This window comes from Hypomesus nipponensis, chromosome 14 (assembly GCF_054491055.1).
Source record: "Hypomesus nipponensis isolate SF chromosome 14, ASM5449105v1, whole genome shotgun sequence".
In the NCBI taxonomy this organism is placed as follows: domain Eukaryota; kingdom Metazoa; phylum Chordata; class Actinopteri; order Osmeriformes; family Osmeridae; genus Hypomesus; species Hypomesus nipponensis.
Window position 1 is genome coordinate 19,394,192 of NC_140374.1, and position 11,352 is coordinate 19,405,543.

Here is an 11,352-nt window from a genome sequence, read left to right on the forward strand (position 1 = left end):
TATTTCCTCCATAATTTTACCTCCTTCAGCATCACTTAGCTACACTACCTTTCTTGCTCCACGCCCCCCCCACCAACACACATACTCTTCTCTCTCCCTCTCTCTCTCCCCCTCTCCCCCCCCCCTCCTCCCTCTCCCCCCCTCTCTCCCCCACTCTCGCTCTCCTCTCTCTCCCTGTCTCTCTCTCTCTAGAAAGGCTAATAATAGTTCAGGGGGGTGGCTTTGCAAAGACATGAGGGTTGATTGAACAAACAAGCACATGGTAGAGGCTGTATTTCTTTATTTCTTCTTATAGATCTGTCCAGGATGGTAGTAGAAACACATGGTGCAGGTCAATTGTGCTCCCTGGTCGTCTATTGTGTCATTGTGTTTACACAGTGTGTAAACAGAGGAGTAGATTGTCATAGAGAAGGAGTCCTTCAAAGCTGCTGAAAATCCAATATGAAATCTGACTCTTAAAGATGAGGTGGTGCTACACCACCAAGAGACAGACAAATGTCTGCATGAGAATCCTGTGTGTGGGTGTGGGGGGGGGGCATGCAATGTGTGTGTGTGTGTGTGTGTCAATGTTCACACGCATGTGCTATAGATTTAGGAGTGAAATTTCAAGCAGCCACAATTATCCCCTTACAGACTAAAGCCATACTGCAAACTGACAACGATGTTGAATCCATAGGACATATGAACAAAGCAGCGAGGGTTTGGGTGAGTGTGTAATATCTTCTTCAGACCGCATTGCAATTAGTTTTTATTCCTCGGATGCACCCTTTAATACTGCACATGATTTTGAAGCCTTTTCCTCAAATCTCTATTGTCCTAGATAAACAAATAGCACGGACAGCAAATAGCAGATCAGTGTGTCTGATAATGTCTCACCTAAGTTGTGAAGACCTGGCCTCCGTTGGGGTTTGTTTCAGTTACCTCTCGGGCCAGGTTTAAATTCTAAAGCACTACAGGGACATCTGGTGTTGATTGTGAGTACTGCGTCACAAACACAAAACCCAACTTTTTCTGTGAAATTGTGTAAGTGACTGTATGTGGTGCAATACTATGCAATTGCATAAAAAGTGTGCCTGCTGAAACTATTATTATTGTCCATACCTTTCATTATAGCAATAAAGTAGAAAACAAAAGCAAATTATTTCTCCCACTTCATAGTTGCAAGTCTTCTTTGATTCATTTAACAATTTTCAATAATATTAAGGACAATTAAGATAAATTGTCGTGGTTTTTCCAAGGTCCACAATGAATCAGGACAGTCATCTCATTTTATTGAACAGCAAACTTGGACAAGGAATACATATTTGTTGTGTTTTTTTTCTCTCTTGTTGCCTTGTAAACAATGACCAGGACAATTGTAATAGCTAAAATCACCACACATATTCATAACACCCTCCAGGTGGTAGATAAGAGATACCTTGATGGAGACTAGGATGTGGGGCAATATTATTTTAAAGTGCTAAAATGCACGGTTCCTCTTGGAGGAAGAGAGCAGAAGCCCCAGTCAGATGCATTACTGATAAATATATAGTGTGATGCAGTGAAACAGAGATCGTGTTTACGTGTTCTTTACACTACAGGTGTCTGTCTACTCGTCGCGTGTGTTCTCCATTTATTTGCATAAAGGTAAGCTGGTTATTTTATAATGTGTCAATGTTGCTGAGTTCCAGACAAATCTCTGAGTGCTAATATCTAATGAACTAATCTTTACTATAATGTATATATGAATACAAATCATTTTATATATAAGTTACATTCTGGGGTTGGATGTCTTAAGGATACACAGAATATACATTTACCGATTAACTGTAGAGTGGTGAGATATACTGTTAAACACCAATAGTCTCGTAGAAGACCAGGTAGATTACTGTGTTCCTGTTGTTTCAATGTCAGGATAAGGACTTCATCTGAGTATTATCAATGTGAGGACTGTGTTCTTGTGCCTAATAATAATAATGTTGTGCTTTCTTTGATTGTATACACTCTCAGTCTCTATATTTGGTGTTTAAAATGTATTCCACATCGTGTTTCAGCCCTGTGATACAAGCAAGGCTAGGCCGATGATGGAGGAGTGTGATAGACAAGGGAGAACAGTAGAGTGGAACAGACAGTCATAGAGAATTACACCTCAATATCACACTAAGAACTACATTTACACACCTATCAACTACACCACTACACAGTCACACACACATACTCTCACTATACAACCAGGTGCACAAATTCAGTGCAAATTCACCGCTGATCAAACCAAAAAAACTAGGGAGTTATCATGATTCAAATGAAAAGGGAAACAAATACAAACAGGGTATAAAGACACATCCATGACGACATACACTTGAAACGAGTATTACAATCACAAAAATATCACACCAGATGGATTAGCAATTGGAATGTTGAGGAACGAACGACGACACAATCACGGTAAATAATAAAGAATAAAGATAGCGTGAGAAGGCAGGCCATTTCTCTAGCTCTCTGGTGATGGCTGGGATCAATGGTCACATACTGGGAGACTGGCCTCAGCCCTGACCATTCAGAATGAGTCCCTCTGAGAAAGTCTGTTCAAGGGGTCAGCCATTACTTTAGCCACTGAAAACAGATCCATTTGGATGGAATGGGAGAGTAAGTGTGTGGATGGGGGCGGTAGAAGCATGTGTCGTCATGCCCTTCTCAGGAGTTTTATATTCGAAGCATTTGTTTTTGAACAATGAATTAATCTGCATCGCTGTGATTTTATGTTTTGACCAGGGATTGCTGAATCTCCCATCTGCATAACAAATGTACCCTTGGGTACTTTTGAAAGAAACCTTTATATTGACTTTTATTCAAAAATGTAAATGCTAATTTAATTAAAGTTTGAATTTGAGGTCAGCAAAGTACTGTAGAAGTACTGTAGGTGCTAAAAGTCTAATTTGTTTTTGCAGTATGCATATTTTCACATTGTCATGATGATCACATTAATTAATTAATTAGGAGGGGTATCAATGTATTGTATAACATATACAGAGTTTTTGGTCCGATTTAATGAAAAAGTGGGGAGCAATATGTGAACCATGACACATCCAAGTAATCACCAAAGAGCTTCCACAACAGTTCTTCACATCAGTTCTTCATTGCATATAGTTTAAAGCTAAATCAAACCCTTTCTGCTGCTGTAAATTCAAATGATATCCTCATCGCATTAAATGAGAACGTATTCATTCATTGGATATTTTCACAATATCATAACATAAAATCATAACAACATCGATTGAGAGGGGAACTGGAGAGGTAGGTGTGCAAATAAGCCATCATGTAGAAAACAGATGATACAATCGAAAACATAAAGTAAATATCATCTGCATATGTACAATACAGTAAGGTGGACACTGACACAGAAAAAAACATACAAATACAATGTAATATGATGTATATATAGATATATATCTATATATACATGTAGATATACATATATATCTATTTACTGTATGTTTGTATGCATATATTTAAATATATATATTCTATGTATTAAAGGAATATTGATCTCACTCCAATACTTGATTATACGTTAAAGAGTTGCATTGCACATTATGAGTGCAACAGTACAATTGAAGAGCAAAGCCTGCAAGAGCAAGGAGTGAATATGATTGGATATGACACATCAAAGTCACCTTGATCTCCAGCAAGATAAACCAATGGGAGGCTTCCTGTGATGTAACATGCACAAGAAAGGCCCATGGAAGCATCTCCAAGAGAACGAAGCAAACTAAATGTCTAGAGCATACATTGTTTAAATGTTGCTGAAAGAATTTGAGGTCCTTGTTATTTTGCCCAACATTAACATTAAATTAATTCCTATTCACTCTTCAAGTACTGATATTTAAGATAAGAAACCAATGCATTTGAGCTCCATCATAAACGTTGGATAATCATGTATAGATATAGAGGGCCTTTTTTAAAATATGGCTCTGGTCTGGGTCTACTACACTGGGAGCTGCTACTCTATCAATATGAGCAGGCTACGTCCCTGGTATCTGGTCATGCACAATGGGAGGGATACATTCAGGCGGCTGGTAACTTTTATTTTAGAGGATACTTCACTTCTGCTCAGATGTGTTCCTATCTTAAAAGCATAACTTTACAATTGGCCAATGTTTTCAAAGTACATAGGGAAGGTGTCGCACACACATACACCTTCATAGAGAGAGCTATATTTGGAGCTTGATGATCAGCTGTAGAGAGAGGCTTCACCAGAGATGTAGCCTGCCCACTGTAATGTGACCAGACACCAGAGACCCACGAGAACAAGGCAATAGGAGTCAGCTCATGGCTTGGCTGAATGGCAGGTTTCATTACAACCAGTTACAGGCAGGAATCTGACTGTACAGGTATGGTCAAATCCATTGGATTGTGTTAAAATCCAATTTCCTGGTCTTTGGTTGGAACACAGGCAAATAAATAAAATCGTCAATTAGTAGTAATAACATCTGGGAAATATTTAAAGGAGTATTCTTGATTATAATTTTTTGTAGTATTTAGTTCAATGCAAATTTTAAGATAACATATTAAAATGTATATAATGTTCTAAATTCTTCATCATGATTGGTCTTGTGCTGGGTAGTACTAAACAACTCCTTCTGTACAGCTTACAAAACTGCAGCGATCTAGAGCAGCAGATATACCCTGTATTTTGTCAATTGTGCCCAAAACAAAAACAGACAAAAAAAAGATTGTTTGAAATTATATGATGATATTTGTGGCTTCGGTTCCAGAAGACTGACCAACAGGAACCTGATGAGTCACCATAGGCAGCTTGGCAAACAGACTCTTCCTACACTCTATGCTAAAAACCTCGACATTCAACTCAACAGGGTTAAACAAACTGTACTGGCGGTCTTGTTCTGACCCAACAACAGATCAAAACCTTAAGAGAGAGATAAGCCCTGATCCAGTTGGTAGTATGCATGATGGGGGTAGGGAAGGCCTTGAGAAAGGGGAACTTAGTTGTCTCGTTTAGGCAAAAAGCTGAGGATGTATTCACCTACACCCAGGAAATAGATCACCTGGGCAATGCCAAAAAGAGGTGCAATGACCAGGGCGCGACAGTAGGCCCCCTTCAGGAAAGCTGAGGGACCCTCATTCTTGAGTATTTTGCTAAAGGGAAACAAGATGTGAATGTAATCAAACTTTAATAATGGTTTGGTCAGCACTTTCATGCAAAATATACAAGTCCAAGTTGTCCCTGATAAGTACAGTGATGTGTACAGTCGTGGCCATAAGTTTTGGCAATGACAAATGTTGTGTTTTGCAAAGTTTGCTGGTTCAGTATTTGAGGAAAATGTTTTCACATGTTTCTATAGAAGGCTGGAATCACAATAAGGCACATATATAGCATAAAAAATATATGACTTTGGGGGGCGAACAATTTTCAATATACGCAAAAAAAAAACTATTTTACAGCAGTCAATATGCTCTTAAAATCCAATCAGAATGATAGAGTGATTTCACCTGGCTAGAACTAGTTCACACTTTCCCCTGTGATGATGATATGACTTACTGAAATTATGTTAGCAGTCATTTTATGCCAAGGCTCAGGAAGCTTTGCAAACACAAAATGTACGTTGCTTCCAATACTTTTGGCCATGGCTGTGGGTGGCTCAGTGACTCATAATAAACAAGGCCATGATGAGATTACCTGATGCAGTCAGACACTCCACTGTAGGCTTCCTCTGTGCTTCCCCGGTTTAGAGACTGCAGCCTGGTCTTGATCACTGCACGAACACAACAGCCATGTTAACGCTCACAAAACAACCTTCTGTCTGTACTGATTAGATTGTGTATGGTTTGTTGCTCACCATCAACAGGGTTAACAGCCACGGCCGCAGTGCTTCCTGCCAGACACCCTGAGATGAATGACACGTAAAAGGGGGCGGGACCCTCCGCGCCCCTCTTCCCCAGGTTGTTCAGGTTTGCAAACAGGGGGAAGTAGATGATGGAAAATGGAACATCCCTGGAAAAGAAAAAAGATGGATGCAAGGTGAGGCATGTTAATCAGCCCTGCCCCCCCCCACAGATTACATTTAGTCATTTAGCAGACGCTCTTTTCCAGAGCGACTTACAGTAAGTACAGGGATATTCCCCCCGAGGCAAGTAGGGTAAAGTGCCTTGCCCAAGGACACAACGTCAGTTGGCACGGTGGGGAATCAATCCGGCAACCTTCTGATTACTGGCCCGACTCCCTCACCGCTCAGCCATCTGACTCCCTAGATCCTAGGTTATTAATAGTCAGGTGTCGATGACGACGTGCTGGCTACCTGAGCAGGGTGGCTCCCAAGCCCTTGTAAAGACCGGCGATGCCTTTGCTCTTCAGTAGCTCACGCGTCAGCTGCATGGCAGTAGGGGACTTGGCCTCTACGGTGCCTGCTGGGATCGTCTCAGGCATGAGTTTCCTCTGGGCCGCTGCAGGCGAGGGGCACGGGCAGCAGAGAGGCAGAAGCAATGCGTTACCATCACAACATCTGGGGCTCGGATGACTTGAGACATAACAATCGAAATTTAGAATCTCATTATTAAAGAAGATCACTGTTGACGTTTCTGTACTGACCATGAGAGGGCAGCAGATCTAACACAACATCTGGGGCTTGGACGACTTAAGACATACATCGAGATTTAGAATCTCATTATTAAAGAACATCACTGTTGACGTTTCTGTACTGACCATGAGAGGGCAGCAGATCTAAATTCTTTGATTATTGTCAAAATAACCTCCCCTTTTTTCCCTTCCTTCGTCCGCCACAGTTCTGCTGTTTACACCACAGTTGGCTTTTTCCTATTTCTTACCAATCCTTCCAGCATCTTGGAGCTGTATTTTCAACATCTCCATAGGAGTAGTGACGACAACCTGCAATCCCAAAAAATATGACAATATTATTATCATAACTCAAGTGACATATCACAAAAAAGGTAATAGCGTGGTGATTGCATAATTTCACAATACAGTAATCCATGCAGTAGTAACTCGATAATGAGATTAAAGGTGAGATGGCCATGTGGTTAGTGATAATCTTAATCCTAGTCCTGCTACATTTAATCTAATCATGTACCCTGGGCTAACTGCCTTTGCATCTAATTGACGGCCTATCCCCTCTGACTCATTCACACACAAGGCACAAAGACAGCACTGGACAAGTTACACTCGCTTATCTGATTTCTCAACTAACCCTAATGCAACTCCCTAGATCCATTTAATATTAGTTATTATCACCTGTGCCATAATTTTCGTAACAATAACTGGTCCTATTTGTAGGGTCTCACAAAGCTTGATTGCAGAACACTGAATGAATGGACAACACCCACAGCCCACTAGCACGTAATTTCCCCAAATTCCATCTCAACTGTCTATTAAAACGATAATAAATCAAATTAAAAGACCGGTCATGCACGATGACAGAGTACAGCAGTACTAGAGTTGAGGCTGAGGAGGTAAGAAGAGACTTGTTCAAGTCTCCCAGTTGCTTCCTTGCAGGCTGAGACAGAGGGGGTGGAAGAGCTGAGGGGGCTTTGCTCCAGATGGGGAGCAGGAAGGTCTCGTTAGAGAAGCAGCTCACTCACCTGGCACGTACCAGCCCCGCACCCCGCCAGCATCTCTTTGAGCAAGGTGAGCTTCTGGCTATGGGAGAGAAAGAGAAACGAGAGCAGAGGTGTTGGAGAACGACGGGAGGGAGAGATGGGAGATGGAGAAAGAGAGCATATGGAATCATGCATGAGAGACACAGAGACAGTGTTTGTTTGTTTGTTTGTTTGTGACAGATTTACTAGCTGACAGATTTACTTTAGAATAGTTTTGGTGTTTCTAATCTCACTCCACCATTTCAACATAAACGTCACACACACATGGACACATTAATAATTCACCAGCCCAAACCACCCGGCCTAATAAGTCAACCATTCACCCCTTTGTTCGTTTGTTGCTATAGAGACGGACGCAGATAGATGCTCTAGAGACATTGAAGCTCATCCAAGCAGACATTGAACCCAGGAACAATTGGCACACAGTCTTCAGAATCACCAGATGTTCACTATTGATATGAAACGTGATACTGCTCTGTTATCTTTTCATGTTATGTCCGTATTACTCATGTGATACTTCGGAAAATCTGTATTAGTTCTGTAGAAGTATAGTAAATCATTTGAAATGTAGGAAACAAAACTAAGCCTTGTCAGAGTGGATATCATGAACAGGAAGGTTAAATCGGGCCTTTGTGGGAAATCCATTAAGTTAGAAGTGATAGTGTTTGAGTTGGGTGGCACATCAGCAAGAGCCAGTTTGTCAGGGTGCATGAGTGGAGACAAGGCTTGTTAGTCATCCCCTTCTGGTTCTCACCCATCCTTGGAGAAGTGTTGCCTGAAGAAGTCATTTGCAGCCAACTTGATGGCTTTCTCAGGAGTGACAAGAGTTAAGTTTACCGCAGCTCCTGTAAAGAGGAGAGGAAGTGAGAGTGTGTTATTGATGAGGAGGAGCAGTCTGGATCGTGGTAGGCATGTCCAGCATGACCTGACACACAACACAGTCCTGTCCTAGATAATAAGAATGGTTCCAGTGTGCAGATGAACGAATGAGTCCCACACAGTTAAGCTGCTTTGATCCTCCCTAGAGTCCAGCACTCACTCTCTATGTTATATTTGGATTTTGTGTGTACTTGTCAATTTATGGTACCATGTGATTTGAACAGTACACACACACATATTCCCAAACTCCACAACTTACCTCTGTACATTCCAAAATATCCCTCTGAGCGAATAGTCTTGATAAGGCAGTCAGACCTGCAAATCAGACACAGTAAATACAACTGATACCAGCCTAAAATAAAGACCATGGCAAACAACAAGATTGTATCTCAGTGTCAACACAGCAAAGGTAGATGAGCTCCTACAGCTATGTAATGTAACATCTGCCAATTGAAAAGTATTGACATTGATAGTTCAGACTAGCTGTAACAGTGTACTTACATGCTGGTGTAAAGGCGAGATCCATTTTGCTGGTTCTGCAGGCGGGTCTTTGCCAAGTCAATGGGAAATACACAGGTCACTCCAATCAGGCCAGCGATCCCACCATTGATCAATTTGGCAGGCAAACTTAGAGGGTGCAATGAAGGAGTTGATGGAAAAAGAGAGGCATTAATTTAAAGAACACAAAGAAGTATTGTGTTGAGCTTAGCACTTTCAGTTCTGTTTCTTCCAAACGAGGCAGAAGTGTCCATGCTTACCTGATCTGCTTGTCAGCCATTTATCTTAGGCCGCGGAAGTTTGTCAGAGTGATGATATGCCTGTTGGTTTATCAGTAAGTGGCTGCACCTGTCTATTGAATTCAGTCAGTACATTGATATGTGTTCTTCTGTGTCTGGGATGGTATCACGCAGCAGTCTGTTTTTAAATTCCTCAGCTTGACGCTCCGCTAGGGATAGGTTGGGTATATCTGTCGAGAATGAGAGGAGACTGGATCAGGTCAATGCTTTGACAAAGATGTTGTCTGAATTGTGTCATTGAGAGCAGGGTCGATGGATCCCGAGGGGTGTTGCACTGATGCAACATTGTTTCCCAAGTATATTCCCACCTGAACTTCGTACTTTGCTCATGAGCTGATATCCCTGAGATAAAAGTGTTTCTGTAAAGAATAGCTCAACATAACAACGAATGGGATTCAATTACTGCAGAGGTAACATCCATGAAAGTTACCCCATGTGCCTCCTCTGACTCCCTAAAATGTGTGCCGCATCTGAAACAGCGACCGTGGCTAAGTAAAGTCCATTCCAGAAACAACCAGTGAATGAATTATTTGGCAACATGACTAACAGCTTTCCCCAAATAGCACTTTAGCTATTGTAGTTCAGTGATTATATCCTATTGGCCACACATCAAAATACACTGGTGCTGCTATCTTTCTATACTGTTTATTTGACCACTTCCAACTAATTTGAGTCAAATGCTGGAACTTCACCTACAAAGACAAGCCTGAGGAGCTTAATAATAAAATACAGAACATTCCCAAGTCCTGATGTACAGAAGGTCCTGGATGTGGCAAGCTGTTTCCCATTTCCCTTTACACTCTCCACCCCCTTTGTCCACCAATCACAGCCTCTCTCTCCCACTGTGTGACCCGCCTCCTCTCACTCTCTCTCTGTCCAACCTTCTCTGTCCCCTTCCCGCAGTCACGACTCGCAAACACTGCCAGCCGACTTGATTCTGTCTTTACAACAAACATATTGCAGCACTATGTCTGCATCCCTGCCCCCCCCCCCCCCCCCAACACACCCCTGCTTTCATGTTGTACCAAATGCACAGTATGAGGATTGTACTTAATGACATGAGAATACAGCTGTGCTCTGCTGTGTTTGGTTTGGACAGGTTCAAAGCAGGTCACTGAGAACCCCTGTGGGCCTGGATCCTCTGCTTCTCTTCCCTGCTACTTTGCGAGATACACCACATACAGTGCAGATTTATTATGCTTTCCTATCTCTCTTCTATCCTTTGACCTCGAGAATCTTTCTCTTTTTTCTATTGCTGGCCCTTCTAGTTTGCCCATTTCCTCTTACTTCTTCCTGACCATAAAAAAGCTTTTTGTCTTTTTTGCTGCTTTCAGCTTTTTGATTTGACCGTTTCCTTAAAAGTTTGCAATACTAATCTTTCTGACCTGAATATACGCTAATGGTGGTCTTAAAATCATTGACATTGAAGTAATGGCTATACATTAAGGTTAAACTACCATGTAACTGTATCAGTAAAAACATTGTAGGCACATAGGTACTGAAATGTAATGGGTATTGAGTGCGTTATAGCGGTATAGGCTATCACAAACGTGGTAGTAAAGGAAGAGTAAAAGAAGACACAATATGGGGGGGAAGGGGAGTGGGTACAAGGGGTAGGTGAATGTTGTAAAGGGGCAGTTAAAGATTGTGTCACCACATCAAGCTCAATGTTAACATCCTCTTAACCCTGAACAATTCAGACTCCCTATACCAAGGTTTACTTGCGTAATAATAACTTGTACAAAGAAAGTGTAACTACATAGCAGTTGGGTTTAGAAAGGGTTTAGAAATGCAATATGTCGTCACAGTGAAGAGGCCAGTGGACAGGCAATGCTAAGAGAAGCCAGAGCATAGTAGCCTCCTCTGAATCAAACTGACATCTTTTTCTCTAGATCTGTTGCCTGTGGCTTAACTAGGCCACTGCCTGCAACACTGTCAGCAGCACTGGTACATGTATTTGTTAAATAATCTCAGATGATTCACAGCGAAACACAGAGTCCCTGTTCAAAAACAACGGTTCCTCAGTGTGTACTAACAGAAGAATCCCTCATTCACCAGAGAATTG

At 41.6% G+C, this 11,352-nt stretch overlaps 1 protein-coding gene across 1 annotated transcript; it reads right to left on the bottom strand.

Annotated features, from left to right (window-relative positions):
- Positions 1-1,250: 1,250 nt before the first annotated feature.
- slc25a22a (solute carrier family 25 member 22a) lies at positions 1,251-9,385 on the bottom strand. The gene is made up of 10 exons (XM_084671719.1): positions 9,249-9,385; positions 8,992-9,117; positions 8,750-8,805; positions 8,366-8,456; positions 7,594-7,651; positions 6,823-6,883; positions 6,297-6,441; positions 5,838-5,992; positions 5,678-5,753; positions 1,251-5,136 (listed from the first exon to the last, which is right to left on the bottom strand). The coding sequence occupies exons 1-10, from the start codon at positions 9,266-9,268 to the stop codon at positions 4,983-4,985; spliced, it is 942 nt and encodes a 313-aa protein (XP_084527845.1). The 5' UTR covers positions 9,269-9,385; the 3' UTR covers positions 1,251-4,982.
- Positions 9,386-11,352: the final 1,967 nt, after the last annotated feature.

What these genes read in the sequence shown, in the direction of transcription:
- slc25a22a (XM_084671719.1), bottom strand. Translation starts at nt 9,268, where the DNA reads ATGGCTGACAAGCAGATCAG. An exon ending in TCTCGCCTTTACACCAGCAT is followed by an intron (nt 8,806 to 8,991) that starts GTAAGTACACTG and finishes TCTGATTTGCAG; the next exon opens with GTCTGACTGCCTTATCAAGA. An exon ending in GGCTGTTAACCCTGTTGATG is followed by an intron (nt 5,754 to 5,837) that starts GTGAGCAACAAA and finishes GTGTTCGTGCAG; the next exon opens with TGATCAAGACCAGGCTGCAG.